General features: G+C 38.1%; 1 protein-coding gene across 1 annotated transcript in view; it reads left to right on the top strand.

Annotated features, from left to right (window-relative positions):
• Positions 1 to 287: 287 nt before the first annotated feature.
• CCDC146 (coiled-coil domain containing 146) overlaps positions 288 to 20,920 on the top strand; it is a 28,020-nt gene continuing 7,387 nt past the window's right edge. Inside the window, exons 1-12 of the mRNA XM_054399648.1 lie at positions 288 to 295; positions 6,188 to 6,245; positions 6,774 to 6,962; positions 7,527 to 7,600; positions 8,243 to 8,470; positions 9,401 to 9,587; positions 12,599 to 12,694; positions 13,825 to 13,995; positions 14,785 to 14,873; positions 14,970 to 15,134; positions 15,706 to 15,930; positions 16,574 to 16,802. Of these exons, the coding sequence (XP_054255623.1) occupies positions 288 to 295; positions 6,188 to 6,245; positions 6,774 to 6,962; positions 7,527 to 7,600; positions 8,243 to 8,470; positions 9,401 to 9,587; positions 12,599 to 12,694; positions 13,825 to 13,995; positions 14,785 to 14,873; positions 14,970 to 15,134; positions 15,706 to 15,930; positions 16,574 to 16,802 (1,719 nt within the window). The remainder of the gene's footprint in view (positions 296 to 6,187; positions 6,246 to 6,773; positions 6,963 to 7,526; positions 7,601 to 8,242; positions 8,471 to 9,400; positions 9,588 to 12,598; positions 12,695 to 13,824; positions 13,996 to 14,784; positions 14,874 to 14,969; positions 15,135 to 15,705; positions 15,931 to 16,573; positions 16,803 to 20,920) is intronic.

The raw sequence follows: 20,920 nt of genomic DNA, 5'->3' as shown, positions 1-20,920 counted from the left end.
AAGCCTTGAATTAAATATTACAGGTAGGTAAATGCAAAGCTTATGCTTCTCATTGCCAATTTCTAGGTTTTTATATTTAATATAGTTTACAGGAATCTGAGATCCAGCTGTTGCAGGAAGCCAAACATCTTAGTGTAGAACTGGAACAACAACAACATGAACTGGAAAAAGCAGAACAGTTCCCTGAAGAATCCTCCAGTGAAGCTTCCCAAATAAGGCTACAACTTCTTGGTTGCCAAAATGAATACAAGGCCATTAAAGACCGAGAGTATGAGATTCAGCTCCAGATGGAATGGTAGGTGATGCGTGTCAAACACTGCTTGTTTTGTCATAGCTTATCTAGCTAGGTAGTAACAGAGAATATCATCTGATCTCCATCTTATGCAGGCAGGTTGCTTGATGGCTTTTGGTAAACAAATTGCTAAAACCTTTCCCTAGTGATAGCAACATTTCAGTGATAATAAAATTACACTGGTGCAAAAATCGGTGCAAAATTTTAACTTTAGACCATGTTATGGTGTCCTCTGAAATGCTGTTTAAAATTTACTAGATTGCATAATTAATGTCTAAGTAGGAAAAGAGTACAGAAACAATTCTAGTCTAGGACATCTTTAATATGTATGATTAAAGTGTCTCAAAGACCTGGTGACTGAGATTTTATTGAAAAAATGTCATCAATAGATACAGTGCTGTTTTAACATCAGAGGCACAGTGTAGTCAAGTTTTTCTAGTCAAGTATTTAAAGGAGAAGTCATTCTATATTCTGATGATGGAAAAATTAAAAGTTGGCTATGAAAGAAGTGAATATTTGACATTTCTGTGAAGAGAGAAAAGTCCAGAGCAAGGTTGCTATTGTATATATTTTAATTATCTGCATATATTTGTGTGGTGTATTGAAGCTTTCATAGTAAAATTACAAACATTGTATTTTTAAAATATTCTCCAATGGAGATGAACTTACATCTTCTTTTTGTGGGGTCCTTGCTATTTTTACCCATTTTCAATCCAGATGTAGTGTAGTTGGTGCATACAAATAACTAATGTCAGCATCTCAGCAGTTAAAGCTATTTTCTGCAAGGAGAGCAAGGGCACTGAAAAAACTGCATAGGGCAGATTTTTCTGGCAGTTATTTTTTATTTTTTTTATTTTTAGAGCTAAATGCTCTAAGTGAGAAAGAAACTTGAGAGAGAAGCAAATTGGGAGTGGGAGAAATAAAGAAACATGAAAAGCATCTGGAAAAAATTATGTGCTATGAGATAACTAAGCAACATGAAGTTTCCTGAAATACTTATTAAATATGGAATTTATTGCAATTTCCAAGCAGTCCAGAAACGAGCTCTTCAAAATATCATGCTTTTACCCGTTTGTCCTCATAGCTTATGAACAATTTTAACTGATTTATTTTAATCACTTTTCAAAAGTATGACAGGGTTTTGTATGTTTAGGGGTCATTTAATATACTGTATTTTCAAGCTATAGTCAAAAGACGGTTTCTGTCTAACAGAAATACAATTTAGGTATTGTTTCAATTACCCTAGCGCATACCCTGCATTAATTTCTGTATATAAATTTAATACTCTATCATGCAGATTAAAAACACACTTTTTGGGTCAGTCATACTTTGAAAAGTGTTCTTTTACTGTAATAAGAAACTTCCTCTGTTTCCTTCTCTGTATTGCATTAGATGAAACCCAGCTGTACCGTCTGATCAGAGGTCCACATGGCACAGTATCTAACAACACCCACAAGTACAGCCCCCAGCCACTTGTGATGCAGGGATTTCATGAGTCAGATACAGTCCTCTGTATTTAGGAATCCTCAGATGACCCCTCTTCCTTGAACTTCTCTTGTGTCTTCCTCAGTCAAATAAACTTCTGGCATTGCAACACCCTGGGCAATGAGTTCCACAGGTAAAACTACACAAGGACTGCCACCTCTTCCTTTTTTGAACCTGGCTCATGCAAGCTTCATTTTGTGCCCTGTAGTTTTTGTAATGGATGTGACAGTGAACATCTGATCCTCTTCACTTTCACTGCTGCAGGATGGTTTGACCTCTTTTTTATTCCACTCCCAATTTGTCAACTTTCTAAACTGAAGAGCTGAAGATTGTTCCTCGTTTGGAATCTGTTTCCTGCCTCGTGGGAGCATCGTGTCTTACATGTGTTGTGGGCATGGAGTGAAGAGGATGGGACACGGTTGTGTGGATTTGTTTATTGGGAGAGAAGGTGCTGCTTAGAGAAATGGCAGGGAGTAGTGCTGGATGAACAGGACTGGCAGAACACACATCTGTGTGGGGAATGGGAAGTGAAGACAGTGGGGACAACTGAAATGAGCTATGAAAATAAAACAGCTACTGCGTGTGAATACACCTTTGTAAAGAAGGGATGGGTTTGGTGCCTGTGAAAGCAAGTGGAAATGAATGTCCAGAATAGAGCTGTGAGCAGCCGGTGATCCAACAGGAACACTGATGTAAAATGAGGACCTGTATGGCTGATGGTTTTATACAAGTGATAAAGGAATGTCTTCTGAAATCTTGGTGTGCATGACTGGTGCCACAGAGGGGAAGCTGCATCAAAGATATTAGAAGTGTGCTGTTAGGTAACTTCTTGGTTTCCATCATCACTCAGAAGGATAGATTCTCATGGTCAAACTTCTCTTGGCCCTTGATCTCTCTGGAGTACAGTTTCCCCTGTTGTCCAACTGTGTTGATACAGCACCAGCTGTGCTTTTCACTTACAAGGGAACTTCTCCTGTGTGCTTTCACTAATGGTTGTTAGTCTGAAAACAAACATGTTGCTTATTTACCTTCTTAGGTAGAACAGGTGGGGAAAGTGAAGGGGAAAAGATTTTTGAAGGTAATATCTGTGTGTCTTATCTATTGCTTTATCCTTTTCTTAGAAGTCTTGGATCTTATCTACTGAGAAATACCACTGAGCTGAAAGTGAGAGCCTCAGCAGATCTGCTCCCCTGTGTCTGTAAGCCTTTCTTTCTTTGGATCTTATCTCTAGTCTCTGCTTTCCTTTATTTCCTGCCTCAGTTCACGTTCTCTGATAGCTAAGAATTAAGAGTACTTAGCACCCTTTTGGCCTTCAGATCCAAATCTGACAGCAGTAAACTTTTTCTCTTGAAGAGTCATTTAGATACACCATAACATCAGCAAAGTTATGTTTTGTCACAAAGTCCCGTGGTATTCTGTGCTCTCTTTTCCGTATTTCATCTCCTGTTCGCTTGCCTCTGTAAACAATTTTTTCCCAGATCAGTTAGATAGCTTTTGCAACAACTGAAGGGGATATTTCTATTTTAATTCTTCACTATTCCAATGAGCAGTCAGCACTCCAAGAGTAAATTTAAATGGGTTTCAGCACTGCCATATCAGCAGGTTTTCAGAAATTCTGTGACTTTTCTCATAGCTTGAATAGTGCACTTTAGCTGTCGAGGAAGTCAGCCTGAGAGAGACTGTAGGTGTGTGCCTCCTCTTCCAGTTCGTGTTCCTGGTCTGCTGCATGGTTATGCTGGGTTTGTTGCTAGTGTGTCTGCACAGCAATTGGAAGGATTTTACTGAGACAGTCAGGCTGACTTCTGGCATGTTCTTCACCTCAAAAACTATTAGGCAAGTGTAATAAAGTAAAAGGAAAAATGATACAATTGCATTCTGAACCATGAATTTTCACCATATAACTGGGACTGAACAAGCCTCAGTAAATAAAGGTATAGGCAATCAGATTAGCACAAGAACAAGGAAAGGATAAATGTGATCAGCAAAGATTTGTTATAGACAGAAACTTTTCATTCTAATGGCCATGTGAGGCTCAGACTCTTGGTTTGTGAGACAAAAATAAAGTAGCTATGCTTTTTTTGGTCAGGTAATAGTGTCAACAATAATACATATATAATAAATATGAAATCTAATTTATCATCTAAGCCATCTACTTTAAAGTAAGCAATTATTTTGTAATGAAATCATCTATCACAAGAATTTGTGAGGTTAAAGAGGTGTGATTCTGGAAAACAACTTTATTTTAAAGTCTGAGTCAAATCTACAGCCTTCACTGTCAGTTCTTCCTGTAGCAAAATGGCTATTCACAGAAGTACTGTTAAATCCAAGTCAGGATTGTGAAACTTAGTTTGTCCTTGTAGAAGCATTGCAAGTATGGAAAATTATTTCAAGGCTTGTAATTATTTCAGGATTAGTCACTTAGTAATTAGAAAGTGAAAAGTGGAGCTTTGGTCTAGTTTTTCTAGTAAAGAATTACAAGCCATAAGTAAAATACATTGAGTTATAGTTAAAGTTATCAACTAGTCTTGTGACTGCATTGTCCAGTACATACAAATTACAGCTAAGAGCCTTACAGGAACCTCATGCTGGCATCCTGGCAGCTGTGATGTCTTCTCCTTGTGGCCACTAGATTTAGCTGTGAGGTGCTGAGCACCTTCTGTGGGTTCCTCAGAAATCCCAGCTATACAGGTCAGAGCAGCTGAAGGATTTGGTGATGGGATTCGTAATGATAACAACATTCTGGCTATTTTGTGAGCTGAGGAGCTGCACTCTGTTGACAACTACCACTATATTTCTTAATCTCTCTGGCTTATTTTTTTTTTTTTATTTCTGGGTCAGCTTGCAGCTGTAGACATCTCCCAGGGAAAAGTCTGGAATGTATTTTCATTAATGGTCCAATTTTCCAAGTTTTTTTGTTTGGTTGGTTGGTTGGTTGGGTTTTTTTTTTTAAGCTCCTTACATATGCATCCATGATAGCTTTTCCTGGACAGTACTGCCACAAAGCTTCATGGAAATAAGTAAAGCAATGTGAGAAACATTTGGAAACATTGATGCTTAAACTAAAGAGTTTCATCTTCTTTTCATTTTGTATATTGTTATAGGTATAATAATAAAAACCATGATGTTGAAAAATGTACTCATCACAGAAGGGCTATAAACCAATGGGGATTATAAATGCCTAATACCAGCTGCAGCCATTTTGTTTGTGGTTGTGATTGATGTCTAAGTGTTTTATAGGCAGTGATGAGGCTGAGGTCCCTATATCACAGATTGCAAGATTCAGATAGCAAGATACAGATACTAAATGTAAAGATCAGATTTTCTCTGCTCACCTTACATTGAGCTTCTGTGTCCATATTAAATCAGAGACTGAACTTAAAATCTTTGAAGGTATCTTAATCTGAGTTAATGTCTCTGGTTTTCCTCTGGAGTCAACAGAGAGATATACATTATCTTCAGCTGGTAATTTGTATCTTCCTAAAATGAAGATGTCAGATACCCTGTCCTTTGGAGGTTCCCATTTTTACCACTGACAGTAAGGAGTATTTTAGCATAGGGGCACCTGTCTAACTTTTGGCTACGAGCAGCTGGACAAAACTCATTGCTCAAAAGGCAGAGATTTAACTTCTTTCTTTTACCCCCTTTTTCTTTTCTCACTTTCAGTGTTTTTTTGTCTGTAAGTAGTTGTCCGCCAGTTCTTAAGGTACCTAGGTGCCTGCTGTTCAGTGTTGCCTTTGTTTAGGTCACAGAAAATGCAATGTTCAAATTATTTTACTTTTGCTGGATGGAAATGCCTGTGTTAACTGGCAGGGCTCCACAGGAATCTGTCCTCATGAGTGAGGAATGTGACAAAAGCAAAACAAGTGTCAACTTTGCTCTCCCTCCTGGTTTTGGAGATTGCTTTTTGATCATGTGGCATGATATTAAAGAGGGCACAGCAAGGAGTGACGACAAACAATGCAACCTCTTTGATCAGTTTGCCCAGGACTTACTTAATCAGATTTTGTGGCAGTCAGACTGTTACAGGTATTTGTGCAAAGTGGATGTTCATTGTAATTAGTGTGATTATGCCACTCCCAAGGAGTTCAACTAGGAATTCTGCCAACATGTGTTGGGAAGATAGATTGTCCATATTGATGTATTTATACATTTAGACAACCTGAGGGTAAGTGCAAACATAAATGCATCCCTGTTTAGATGTGTGCACTGCAGAAAAAGCCTGCACTGGTACAGCCTGTCTTTCAGGACTTCCAGTTGCCAGTCAGCAACCTTCAGTTGTCCCTTGTGATAATTCATCATATATTTTAGTCTTAGCACAAGACAGGCTTCCACTTTTTTCACCGTTCACAATATTGTAGTAATATTTATCATACTAATAATATATTTATCTCTGGTTTGATTTTCCTGTAGTTTGGAAGAAGAAAAAAGCCTTCTGGAAAATGAATATGAAAGAATTCCAAGACAAAGAGTAAGTACAAAACGTGAGAAAAGCCATGATTTGTGTTCTGTTAGCTAACTTATAAAAGCATCAATGAAAATATTTTCACAGTGTGTGTAGCTCTAGAGTTTATTTGAAATCTGAAATGCAAAGAGAAATCAAGGAGAGGCTATATTTTATTATTCAGGTGTTATAACTCTGCGGCAAGCAATAAACAATTGATTCAGAAAAGATCTGGATTTTCTGAAGTTTGCTCACGGAAATTTTTTACTGTATTCAGCAAATGAATACTGCTTGTAAAGATGGCTGCAGGGTTTTGGTTTCAGGATGTGAGTGTGGAAAATACATTTATGGTTATAAATCCTGATGAATAAATGTGGTTTTGTTGGAAATAAAATTCTGCTGGTTGTTGATGGAAGAAAGATGTCTGGTAAAAAAATATATTTCATACTTTGTTGTAAAATGTTGTCGTCACGTTAATGATTCTCTAATATCACAAACCTGCAAAATACAGAAGGGAAAATAAAATTAATCTGATCTTTTCTTTCATTTTTAAAGGAAACAGAAAAGAAAATGGAACGGTTGAGAGACAATTGTGATGAGCTCTGCAAAGAAGTAATCCAAAGGAAAGCAGAAATTAATGCAATTAAGGAAGATGTTTTATCCAAGCAAAGGCTGATGTTAGCAGATGAGAACGAAAAGGACCAGCTCCTGGAGAAGCAGGCCACTTTAAAAGTAACCCTAAATGAATTGTGTCTGTCTATATCTCTGTGTGCATGTATGTGTATATGAGTGCCTGCTTTGGCCAAGGAAATGAACCTTCTGAATGTCTGTCATTCCAAATTCATTAAATGGCATTTCACCATTTTTCAGTAGGCAAAAACCATGCTGCTGTGCCTACTTCTACAGGAAATAATAATAGTCAAGGTTTTGATTAAAAAGTGGTTTCTGTAAAGACTTGTTTGATGCATTGTATTATTGTAGGCTGCTCTAACAGACACTCAGTTCCAAGTTAACACAGATTTATGCTGAGAATTTAGAAACATCAGCAGGTCTTTGGAATAGATAACATAATCAGATGTATTAATAGTATTAATAATATTCAAGCCTAATTTGTATCTTGCAGACATAATGAAATTATAACTATCAATGTCTAGTTTCAAAAGCAGCAGCTGCAATTCCCTGGGACAAGCTCAAACAATTTGAAAATGTTTCCTGGCTGTTTTCACAGCAGTTCAAGGTGAATATTATGTCTGTGAAATCTCATCAGATTTTGAGGCTATTAATATAACCTTTCTGTTTTGTCACTAGGATGAGCTGGTTAAGATCCTTGGTGTTCCAACACATCTCAGAAAAGAAATTGAGAAGATGAATCGAAAAAAAAAGTATGGCTTTAATAAATAATTATCTGTGCATGAATATGGATCTGTGATTTCATCCATTTGTTACAGAGATGATTTGGTATAGTTGTTGAGTGACCTTAGGATCAATGTTTAAAAAAACATTTATAATCCACTTAAAATGCATGCATGTACTGAAAAAATACACTGTATGCTGTGAAACATTGTCAATTTAAGTACAACAAAGAAATTATAAAAGAAAGCTTAGTCCCAAATTGCTTAACCATCTTACTGTGGTGTTTTACTGTATATCAGATCCGCTCAGTAGATTTGTAATGGAGAATTATGTTACCCTGGCATCTGTCAATTAGGCTTTTTACAGTTTCTGGTCCTCAGTGCCTGTACATCAGCTGATCTCTCTTGGCCTCAGTGAAAGCAGCAGTGTTCACAGCTGATAGTCTGGCCTGAGCTAAACAATCATTCTCCTTTAACACAGCTATACCAGTTTGTTAGTCAGAGCTGCTTTGCTGTAAGCTCCTGATGTGAATTCTGGTCTCCAGTATTTCAACAGACAAAATTCAAGGCAGTAGCCAGACTTCTCTTTCTTGTGTAGCAGCTTGCATTTTGCTATTTAAATATACAGGTGGAGATGTTAACCCCTACTGTTCTGTTAAAATATATCCCCAGGGATGCAGAGAAGCAGAAAGAAGCCCTTAATCACCAAATAGATGAGCTGAATGCTACTCTGAAAGGCATTGGAAAAAGGACTGAAGAGATTTTGCAAGAAAGAGAAGATGTAATGAAAGAATTGCATGAGAAACAAATTTTGCTGGAAAGCAAAGAACAAGAATGCATTGCTTTGACAAAATCCCTAGAAATCATCAGAGAGAAGGAATCAGCAGTCCTATTAGACAGGTTAGAGGAGTAAACATAAGCCATGTAGTATGAGTGAACAACTCTCTATTCTCAAAGACCTATTTCTTTCTTCTGCTCTCTTACTTATATTTTCAAGTTTTTATGCTGCAATCAGCACAGATTAGAAATTATCAGGCTTGGTTTTGACTTCAGAATGTTTTGTACAGACTTGTGGAACCTGGGATCTGGCTTGAAGAAGGATACAAAAAAAAATAAGCATTTGATAAAATCCTGGGAGAGTGAAACTGGGTTTTGCTCTGAGAGGGAAATCTTTCAGAAGGTTTCTTACTCCAGAGAATTTTTTTTTTGTGTGTGTAACCCACAGAAAGTATATTTAACCAGGGAAAAAAAAAGTAAGTATTTAAGTATTTTTTTTTTCAAATGAGGTTCATAGATACTGCACCCACATACTCCTGAATTTCAGGGGGGACTGACTAGTTACCTTTCTAATATCCCCCTGAATAATGAGCTTGTCAGTACTTGGTAAAATAAACTGTTAGGTTGATTGAGTCAATGAAAGCTTCAAATGCTTCCTTCTTTGCAGAGGAAGATGTGTAGTTGTACTCATGGCCATGTTCTCTGTAGCAATGTCTTTTCCCACAAAGCTTTGTATTAAAGGGTAGTGGCTCTTTAAACTGAAATAGTGAAGTGAAGATGTACAGAATCCCTCATGTTAAGAAGTGTACTCTTATCTTTTAAATAATAGTTTCTCTTCAGTCTGGACTGTGAGATCTTATTACCATTATTAGGAATATTATCATTGATTGAAATTATTAAAATGCTACATTTTAATGTCAGTAGTTTATGAGTTTCTCTTGATGCTTAGCCATACTGATGCAGTACTTAAAACCCACTAAAATGACTGTGACTGCTTGTGTGCGTATTTTGGTCAGGTTACCTGCTTCTATAATTCTGTGTTTATCTCTACAGAGCAGCTCTGGAAGATAATCTAAAAACATGTGTTTTAGAGGTAAAAAAGCAGCAGGATATTTTTCTTCACAAGCAAACACAGAAAGACAGAGAACTGAGAAATTTAAAAAAGATGGAGTTACAAATGAATGTGATTTATGATTCCTTGAAACAAGATAAGTCACAGCACGAAAGGCTCAAGTTGGAGGTCTGTATGAATGCATTGATCATAAGGATTTGAAATTTGCTTGCAAGAACTCTGTCTGTGAATTCTTTTGACTGGTCGTAAAAGGAGGAAGGGGAGAAGACCATTTTAATTCTTAGGCAGGTGAAAGTGTCAAGAGGGTTACTACAACTGACAGAGAAGCATCTAGGTGCTCTGGCTGTAATAGAAATACTAGATGATCTCCAGAGGTCTCTTCCACCCCTTCCACTCTGATTCACTGAAGTTACTCTGAAGTCATATGTGTACTTACTAGTAGTATAAGCCCATCTGGGAGGAGAGTCTTTGATCCTAAACCACATACTGAGTTTCTGTCCAGTATCTGCTAAGAGAATCTCCCGGAGGGAGAACCATAGTTGTTCAAACCCATGTAATGCTCAAATTGAATGCCATAACCCACTGATGGCTCTGGTTCACAGTCCTGGGTGAATTCCAAGCCCAAACCCTTCACATTGCAAAAGGGAGATACCAGTAATGAGAACCCTAAAGGCTCGGTGCTGATACTAGGTTGCTCTCTAGGCTTGGATGTGTCTTGCATGTAGCATCATCATGAGGAGTGAAGGAAAGAGAATGCCAGTATGCATAGAAGTGGAATTCTAAGCAGTATTTTACTCCAGAAGTTGCAGGATGCTACTCTAACACAAACAGGCCAGGCAATATCCTTATTTTAGCCCATCTTCCCATGCTCTGCATTTTCTCTGCTTCCTTTCATGGCTCTTTTGGAAGAGTAAATGTGAAACCATTCTCCTCTGCATCATGGACTGTAGTACTGGAGTGGGAATCTTGATTCTGCTTAGCCTTTGCTATCTTGAGACTGGTTTTGGAAGCCTTGGGAGCACACCTAGGAGAAGTTAAAATATTTTAAGTAGTTGCAGGTCCTTTAACTGCTTAGAAAGCTGGATTTCCACTTACCCCTTGTGGCTTCAAGTGAAAAATTCACAAGAATTAATTGCTAATTTAAAAATGTAGTGGCAGAAACAGCAGTACATCAGTGTGCTTCCCCAGATTTCTGTTACTTTCAATCACGTGCCAAGTGCAAAATAACTGGTTTGTAGAATAAGGAAATTACAGGAACACTTCCTTCAAATATGTTATTATTCTCAGTAAGTTGTGAAAGGTCAGCTCTTGCTAAACACCAACCTTCTGTGTGAAAGAGAACTGGCCGCTCCAGCTGCCACCAGCCCGGAACAGAGCCCCTCTTCCTCTCCATGCATTCCTTCTCTTCAGCCAGGCCAAGGCAGAGACAGCCAAAAGTGCCTGAGTTTAGTCATGTTTTGTGTTTACATGAGCTTTCTACTTTAAGACCCAAGAACTTGATGGCATTCTATAGAATCTCATCTTGAAAATGTGGAAATGCACACAGCAGAACCGGTAAATAGTGGTCCACAGAAGAGCCGTGTTTATTCCCTCCACAAGAGTGGAAGTTACTTCCTTAGAACAGGTTTTGCTGACCTTTTAGTAAACCTAAGTCAAATCAAATCTCAGAGCTGGCAGCTGAAACCAAAGTAACTCTGCAGTTTGACCTTTCCTGTGCCTCTCGTTTACCTTTCCCTAATGCAGGTGAACATCTGACTTTATAACATTATCTAATATATATGCAAAACATCCCTTAGCTATATTGAGTGATAGTGTTTGGCACTCTTAACATCTGGTTGAGATCTGGGAGTGATACCGTAGGGTTGCGCATATCCTTCTTTGAATAGCTTCCAGACACATGATTCAGTGTCATCTTTTTCCCAACTGTATGGATTACAGATATGCAACATCTGTCTGCTGTGTTTATTTCTTACTTACTTATAACCATAAAGAATTCCTAAGTTTAAATCTAAGAAGTTAGTCCATGTGAGGCTGATACAACCTTTTGACTTACAAGTTTTATCAGGCAAGTAGACTGGTAGTGGGATCGTTCAGATCATAGAATGGCTTGGATTGGAAAGTACCTCAGAGATCATCTACGACAACTTCCCTGCCTTGGCCAGGGACACCTCTCAACTAGACTTGACTTGTCAAGGCCTCACACAGCCTGGCCTCAAACACCCCCAGGGAGGAGGCATCCACAACCTCCCTGGGCAACCCCATTCTAGAGTCTCACCATCCTCATTACAGAACTTTTTCTTAAGATGCAGCCTAAACCTACTCTCCCTCAGCTTCAAACCATTTTCCCTTGTCCTTTTGCTAGACACCCTTATGAAAAGTCCCTCTGCAGCCTTCCTGTAGGATCCCTCCAGGTATTGAAAGGCAGCTCTAAGGTCCCCCCAGGAGTTTTCTCTTCTCCAGGCTGAACAACCCCAGCTCCCTCAGCCTATCCTCATAGCAGAGGTGCTCCGGCCCTTGGATCACCTTTGTGGCCCTCCTCTGGACTCACTGCAACAGCTCTGTGTCATTCTTATGATGGGGACACCAGAACTGGATGCAGTATTTGAGGTCTCACAAGATGATATATTTCAGACAGAAGGTAGTTTCTAATGTATCCTCCTATGTGCATTCCATTATAAAATCTGATTAAATAAACAAATTTTCCCAAGAAAAAATAGTACGTGACTGTTTATGGTGTCTGCTTTGACTTCCTAGAGTCTAAGGATGAAACATGAAAATCTTCACTTTAGTAACAAACCTCATGAAATATAACAAATCTACACAGATGTCTCTATTAAAATCTGTGTAAGGTCAGAAAAATCCTCTGTGAATTTGGAAGGTGAGTCTTAGTGATTTTTACTTTTTTAAATGAGAGTGTAGATGCTGAAAAATACAGCTCTTAGAAATTCAGTGCTTAAACTGGGCTTTGTGAAGTTTACCCTTTGTAGTTATATTGTTTAAAGGAAAAATATGAGAAATGTGGATATATTGCTGAGGAACTCAGCAAACACCTCTTGGACTAGCTAGGGTAGCAAGACAAAACTAATTTCTTCCTTTGTATAACTGCTTCAAGTAGATGACCTAAAAGTTTTTTCACATCTCTGTTTGCAACACTCAGTGTGCTTGGTTTGTGTTTGCAGGTAGAAACTCTCTCTAAAAGTAATGAAGTTTTGTTGGAAAGACGCCGAGAGCTGCAGAAAGAAGTGGAAGTTACAAAGAGACGTTTAGCTGAGCAGGTGCTGAGTTCTGCTTTCTCATACTTTGTCACTGTAATGGTTGAGTTTCAGTCATGAGAATAAAGGGGCTGTTTGAAGAAAAAATGATGCGAGTTTCTAGCTGCAGCCTTCTGGTGAGAAAATGTGATGGTGTTTGTTCAGTTTTAAAGACCACCTGCTTGTCATGTTTCAAAAACATCTTTTGGTGCCACTGGTTACATATTGAAAGGTAGAAAGCAAATTTACTTTCTAGGCTAAGTCTTTCTGGGTATAATTAATGACATCGGAACTGGAAAAATAATGGCTGTGAGTTTCCTTGGGATATGGCACAATCTGCTGCTGAAACAAGGACAATTCAGTATCTGTATGCTGCAGTTTTTAATCTCCAGAGTTTTGTCATTTGTGGGTGTCTATCCATGTTGTCGATGTATCAGCACAGCCATGTATTGTGTGGGAATGCAGCTGTCTGCATTATGAGAATGTTAGTACTTGCCTCTGCTGTAAGTGACTTTATAGGAAGTAATGTATTTCAGACATACTTCATCTTAAGCTCATACCTCCTTAGCTTCTTTCTCTTACATCAGTTTTCTTTCTGTGCTGTCTTTGAATTCATTAGCATTATCAGGTGGCATTCAGCTGTGTTTGAACATGTTACTATTTGTATGTGGCTGAGGTATCTGGCATGCCACCATAGTCAGTGGAGCCTGGGAAGCCATCCCCCTCACCTCCTCCTAAAGAAGTTAGCATACACTGGATACAACAAATAGCTCTTCAGAGTTCTCTGGCTGTACTGACTGAATCTCCAACAACTCCAGCATCTAGATACGTTACTCTGGTTTCAATGTCTAAATTTGGTCTCTTAATGTGAAAGCTAAATGTCATATGTTGCATAGTATGGGCATGTTAAGAACTGACAGCAAGCTTGCTTTAAGATTATACAGCCATAAGGAACCATCCTGCCCAGTGTTCTGACATTATAAGGATGGTGCATGGCCTTTCAGCTGGTATGTTAAAGCAATATTCCCTTTTTAACAAACTCTCTGTAGTCTGGATTTATATGTACTTGGCAGATAAACCCAAAGCATTTCTGACTTCAGATGTGCCAACATTGCTGTATCAATGTGTAAGGAACTGAATTGAATTTCCTTTAGGAAACCATGTCAGATATGGATGCCCAGGTGTTAGAAGAATGTATTGCGGAAGAGGGCCAGCTTTTCCAAGAGCAGGAAGAACACAGACATGAGTTATCCAGACTTGTACATCTAACCAAGCTCAGAGTTGAAGAGAGGGAAAAGAAATCCAGGGATGTTCAGAAAGCCCGGGTAAAATCTCGTATGACTGTAAGACTCTCGTAAAGTGAAAGCTGACATATGGAGAAATTGAATTACTTGTGAGGAGAGCCTCATGGACTGCCATTTCCCACTTACCTTTTGAAGTTTCATCACAACCTAGGAAGATCACAATACTGTGCTGTTTCATTGGTAATTTATGGTGAAGTGCAAGAGCACATTAAAATATGCCACAACTGAAATAAGGTAGCTGCAACCCAATATGCACCAGCTTTTTTCATACCAATCTCTTCCTCCTGCTAGCAGTAGGAGGCAAGAAGAGGCCTGTCCTTTGAAGGTTAATGGCATGGGGTATTAAAGACTGAACACAACAGAAAACTAAAGGTGCAGAGCCATAACAGAATGAAAATGTACTGCTCTACTCATTCATTAGTGGTTGCTTAAAAGCCAGAAAAGGGTAAAAAAGAAATTTTGTTTGAAAAGGTTCAATTTCAGTGGTGCATGTGCCAAATCATTATGTTATGATGGAACTGAGAGGCTGAGTAACAGAAAGAGAAGAACTCCATATACAAAGGACTAAGCATTTTATGATGTAGTACCAAATATCTACATTAAGAACAGTTGTTGTAAGCTTAATATATCTAGAAAAAAAATGTGTTCTGGAATGTTGTTATGATAAAAGCATTTTACTGTAGAGGAAGTTCTTAGAATAATCTCGCCTTGCTGTTGTTTCCTTGTCCAAGAGGAATAGCCACTCAGAATTTTTTTGAGATATTTCTTTGACATATCTGAAGTGCTCACTGAATTCTGTTTACATTTCAGGTGCAACTCCAAAATACTATTAAAGAAATAAAAAGAAAGGATCTTGAAATAAGAGACTATAAAATGAGGAAAAGAGAAATTCAAAAGCAGTAAGAAAATAATAATTATACATTAGCTAAAAAGGATTTTTAGCCAAATTATGTATAAAATGATAATATTTTTGTTCACACTTGTCATTTCTTCAGACTCCAAGGATTTGCTAAAATGTGTGATATTATCCAAAAGGAAAGGAACAAATGTATAAATTTGGTGCATGCTGGTCAGCACAAAGGAAATGAAATTAGAAACCAGATAAAATTGCTAGGAAATGAAATGGAAAATTTAAGGAATATTGTTCTAACTAAGGAAAGGTGAGTTTTAAGTAAGCTATAGATCACAATTAAGGAAATGTAAGATTAGGAAAAAAACATAAGAGATAATCTAGTCAGACTAGAGCTATGCTTGTACCATCCTTGATAGTAATTATCATGGAAACTGGTAATTTTCTTTCCTGCGTGAATTTTGTGGTACATTGCTTTTATAAACAATACACTTGTAGGTCTTTGAATTGCAATCAAAAAAGTATTTATATGTCACTCTTTAAAGGGGAACAATTTCTACACATTAGGACTTTGCATCACAGTTTATGCTTCTGCTCTTGAACTTTATTTCTCAGGTCCATTTGGACTACCTAGTGGAGAAGAAAAGAGTTAGTGCAGGGCTCCATTTGTGCTTTAGGGCTACAGTCCATTTCTCCTCAAGCTGGAAAGAGCTTGCAGACAAAAGCTGTTCTCAGAGTCTTTCTGCTTCTTGTAATTCTTCTGTGAAGCAGAGTGACATTTTGTGTATTTGAGGAATTAGTTTAACCTCTGCTGTTAGTTGCTGAAAATGCTTTCAAAATGAAAAGACTAAAAACTTTCCTACTTTTCTGTTATGTTAAAGAAAATTGCAGAAACTACATCTGAAGAATAAAAATAATGCAGCAATTAGAGACAGTCTCAAAAGTGATTGTGGCAAAATTGTGCAGACCATGCATGAGATGAGAGAAAAGGAGCAGCAACGGTGTCTGGAGCTTGAGAAATTTACCAACATAGTCACACACATCGAAGAGGAAATTGTGCAGCAATGCAAACAATATAAAAGGGCTATTCAGCAACAAAGAAACAGGTAGGCATGGAAATTTGATCTCATATAGTGTTTAATTTTGACACCGATGAACCAACAATAGTTTTCCGTTTACAAGCACTCCAAATTGGGAATACTAAAAGGCTGTCTCACTGCAGTCTACTGGCTAAACAGTCGTCTGCCTCAGTGCAATGTCAGTGATGCTTTGCATTACAGACTTTATCTTGAGTGGTGAAGGTGTTCATTCTTCAGAACTATTTTTAAAATAAACAGGGTGCCTCGGCTACTGCATGGTTGAGAACTTCAGCCTGTTGCTGCCATTGTGATTTCTGTGCAGATGACATATAAAAAAACACCAAAGATGTAAAGCTCCCTGATCAGAATCATTAAACCATTCTTAAATTAATCCTGTGGGAAGGCCAAAAGAGTTTTCCAAATCAAATGAGAGACTAGGGTAACCTTTGCAATTGTTTATTCTCCTGTTATCACATTGTAATGGTTTTGTTACAGATTTAGAACACTGTCATAATATTAAACAATAGTTGTGAAAGCTTTGTGCATTTTCCTGGATTAGTGCTGTCTTTGAAGGTCACCATTTATGTTCTTGAATGGAGTATACTGAATATAAGATGAGTGTGAGTCAAATTGATCAAATTTTTGCCCTTTCATTTTGGGTTTATTGCAGTGGTCTTCTGCTGAGAGATCGAGAAGAAGAACTATGCATCTTATATGAAAAAGTAAACACACAAGAGCTGCTGTGTAGGAATGGAGATCTTGAGATGCAAGCTATGGATGAAAGGATCAGATTGCTGAAGCTGAAGGTAGCTGAGAAAAAGAGACAGATTAAATTGTGGTTCAAAACACTGCCAGTGAAGAATGCCCTGGATGCACAACTGGCGGTACTGCAGATACAGGTGGGTGACAAATAAAGCCTTGTTTATTTTGTTTGTATTGTTCTGTATTTTAAGGCTTAACATAATTGCATAGCAAAAAATGTCTGGATGTATGAGGTATATTCAAACAAAGGTCAGCAATACACCTGTCTAGCAAACCACTGATGTATGTTTTCAAGTTCAGATCTGTGAGTTTCTACAGTTATGGGTAATTGGCTGATGCACTTTGCTATGTGTATGCCAAATGCTTCCTGGGCATGGAATCTCAGCTAATGCTCCCCACAGCCTAAAATGTCATCATGACTAAGCTGGAGAATTGGAGTCATGGGGAAAAAATGGGAATGTAGATGAAATTTGTTAAAAGTGTATTGATGGGGTAGGTGGAGGGGTGAAAGATGTCCTTAGCTCTTCAAATTTTGAAAATAATAACGCAATTCACACTTGACCCTGAGCCTGCTCTGCTGCCTACAATGATATAATCCACATAGATTTTCTCCTACATAAAACCAGTGTAAGTTCTAGTTCTAGTTACAAAATGACATTAAGCAAACTGCAGTGTTTGGGACATTCTTTCCTTGCTTTCTGAAATGGCTCATTTACTTTTGACCTTCTCTCTAGATGGAATTTTTTTCCATACATATTCTGTTAATGTCTGCTCAAAATCATAAATGAGACTTTACCACTGCCTTGCATAATCGCATCCATGGGAGCTGTGACTCACTGTTAGATATTGCTAGCACTATTCTGGTACTTCTGGTCTTGTAAAAGTTGTATGTTCTGCTGAAAGAGTAAAATGTTGGACAATACCTTATGCAAGTCATACTCCAAAGAACTTGGCAGCGCCATTACTGATTTAAATGATGAACAGGGACAGTATGAAAAATATACAGAGACTAAAGACAACTAGAAGAGAAAGATTTTCAGGTAAGATTTAGAATGAGACTGAGTCACTGCATCAAATACAGTGACAAAAAGCAGATGAGTTTTGTGAACTACCAATCAATCATAAAGCCTTGCATTGCTTGTTCTACATTCTTAAAACTTTCTCCTTGGTGGTGATGGCTCGTGTGAAGCCTAAAACCACTCATAAAGGGAGGATAGTGTTACAGGTGCTTTAAAGCTTGTTGCAATATTGACGTAATTTAAAAAGTAGAAAAATACAAAGTGGTAAGTTATTATACATAAAGCAGTATTAATAAATGTTCCCAAGGCAGAGATTTTTCTAGTGAACAATGGCAAATAATGAATTACCAGCCTTTAAAATAACTAGATACTGTGGTTATTGAACATTGCGTGGTTCAACCCAGCCATTAACCCAGCCAGTTCATTCTAACATTCATATTCTTCCACTGCCAACAGTGGAAACAGCTAGTGAGAAACAGTTTCAAATTATCTGGCTTTATCTTTGTGCTTTAAATAAAAGAATGCTAACTTCTGTACTGATTACAGATTTGTCCCATGTTGAAATCTGACTCATCTTCTGTTCTGGTGTGAGTTGCAAAGGGTCTTACAAGACTTTGACTTGATGTGGTGAACACAGATCCAAATCACTTATTTTGTCTATGAAACTAACCTCTGAAGCCAAGCCAAAATTTGAAGAAATGATAACAGGAGCTCCTTTTGTACTACCATCAGTCTATCTTTCAATTTAGCTAATTATAAATATACAGAGAGCTGACTAGTGCACCACAGGACTATGAAACCCTAGTTTCAGAGGCCATAGATGTCCTCTAATGCAGATAGGAAATCTCATTTCTGATTTTTCCTCTTCATTTTTTTTCCTTACTCTATTGTGACCTTGTGTAAGAGCCACCATGCCAACCTTAGCTTGTGTTAGGGGCAGATAGTTGAACAAGTTCTTTCTGTTAGTGGCAAGAACTGGATGCCCTTGCCTCCAGAGGGAGATCTTGACACCCTTACTTAGGGAGTGCAATATTCCTCTTGGAGGTCTTTATTCTCTTACCTCATCAGTGGTATGGGAAATTTTGAATCATATAAGAAGAGTTCTTCGAAAGGCATCTACAATTAAAATACAGTTTAGATCATCTGAATTAGGCTGAATCCCATACCTGTACCTCTTACATTTTCTTCTTAACTTTACCTACCCTTCCTGTCTCCTTAAGTCTTTGTTATTGTTCACATTTTGCCATCTTACTCCAATCCATCTTATTTTTCTCCTCTCCTGCATTTCCCACCCTTCCCGTTACCCCAGAACTTTCTTCCTTTTTCTCACTCCACAGATGAATTAAACTTTTAGTACTAAATGCTGAAGGATTTTCCAACAACAGATATACATAACTGGTAATACTTCAAACATATAGAAAGATTTGAAAGGAAAACAAGATTCAGCCTTACAAGAGAAAAGATTTCAGAATTCGTTGCTTGCATTTGAGGTATTTTGATTCTTAGAGAGACACTGTTTGAATCTAAGTCCCAGTATTCTCACCAGATGCTTTAATCAGCAGTAGGCTGCAGAAGCTACTCCTGTCTGGGTGGCCGTCGTACCCTACTGCAAAAGCACAGCTCAGGGCTGTGTGCTAATTCAGCCAGAACAAAAGTGTCACCTGGGTCTCCTATTCCACATGAGCTGCTTGATCATCAGCCTGATGCATGTTCTGCACATGTGCTTTTCAGCAGTACTTGCGTGCTTCCCCAAGAGAGCAGAGCATGAGTGAGTAGGTTTCAGTGAATACTAGCAAAATGTGTGAAAATAGTTAAATGTTCTTTTAAGCAAGATCAGAGTTCTTTGAAGAAAGTGCTAATAACATGGACTAGGTATTTCTGTTACTGTGAATGTAAAACATTACAATCAGAAATACAGGTACTTCCTTTATCTAGCACAAAACCCACCTAGTGAGATCCTAAAGTGGTTTTCTCTGGTCATAAAACTATGTAACTTTTAATTGGGGCTGCACATCAGGGAACTGTTCCTGCTGGCTGAAGTGATCCATGAAAACTAATCTGCCTTCATGCATCAATGAGAAATACTTAGCATTAATCATTAATTAGTTCCAGCACTGCTGAGCTGTCAAGATGCTGTTGATGGAACTTCCATGCCTCAGAGTTCAGCTAACATACAGGGACCAACCATTTATTTGAGGTATTTGGCATCAACATTTGCCCCAATTTTAATACAACTCCAGACTCCATATTCCAACCATAGAAAAATGGGGCTAGTAGAGAGGTAGAGAGTTGATCTAGGCAGTCCTGCTCCTACTCCAGCAACAAACTGCCTGTCATTGCTAAGGATTAAGCTGTGCTTTCAAGCCACCTCCCAGTCCCCCAGCAAGCTATCCTAGTCCATCCTTAGGAGTGGAAGGATTTTCTTAACCTTTATCCTGGATCTTTCCTGCTGCCTTGATTTGTATTCTGTCCACCAGTGATGTGATAAATGGATCATTGTCTTTCTTGTTAATGGAAGAAAGTTAATCATCTACCTCTCCCATCCTTTTCCTGTTTCAATTAATCAGCTTTTACAGATTTTTCTTACATCATTCTCTTTTAATATTTATTTCTGGCAACTTGGTAATTATTTTTCTTGAGGTGCAGTTTCTAATAGCATTATTTGAGAGTGAGAGAATTTGTTCAGGCATCTTGCAGGTTATGTGCTTATGTGTGCAGACAGGATGGGAGCCTTTCTTTCAAGGTGCCATATTGGTTCTATATGTAGCAACCAGAGCCTTCTCTGAAGAAAGGCTGTCTGATTAGATGGCCTCAAGTCTGTATTTGTACATGTAATTTTTCCTGCCATCTGTAGCACCTTGCATTTGTTATTGGATATTATCCCTTTTGTTCAGACCAAGGTAATTCCGAATTTGAATCCAAAAAGTGATTGCAGTCTCTCTTAGCTTAATCTCATTCTACTGATACAGTACTTACCTTTTATTTTCAAGAACCCATCTCCTTACCTTGTGTATGAGCATGTCATATGAAACAATATTGAAGCTATGTAAAAATCCAGATGTATTATTTGTCAGACCTCTTAAATTATCATTGTAGGAAATGGGTCCGGTTTGGCATGACTCAACACTCCTGTGTTGGCTGTGACTCCTGCCCTTTTACTTTTCTAGCTGCCTACAAAGAAAGATGAATGATTTGTCCCAGATTTGTTCTTCAAAAAATGAAGTTTTCTATGGTTC

The sequence above is a fragment of the Indicator indicator genome, chromosome 3 (assembly GCF_027791375.1).
Source record: "Indicator indicator isolate 239-I01 chromosome 3, UM_Iind_1.1, whole genome shotgun sequence".
NCBI lineage: Eukaryota > Metazoa > Chordata > Aves > Piciformes > Indicatoridae > Indicator > Indicator indicator.
This window is presented reverse-complemented; position numbering and strand designations above follow the sequence as displayed.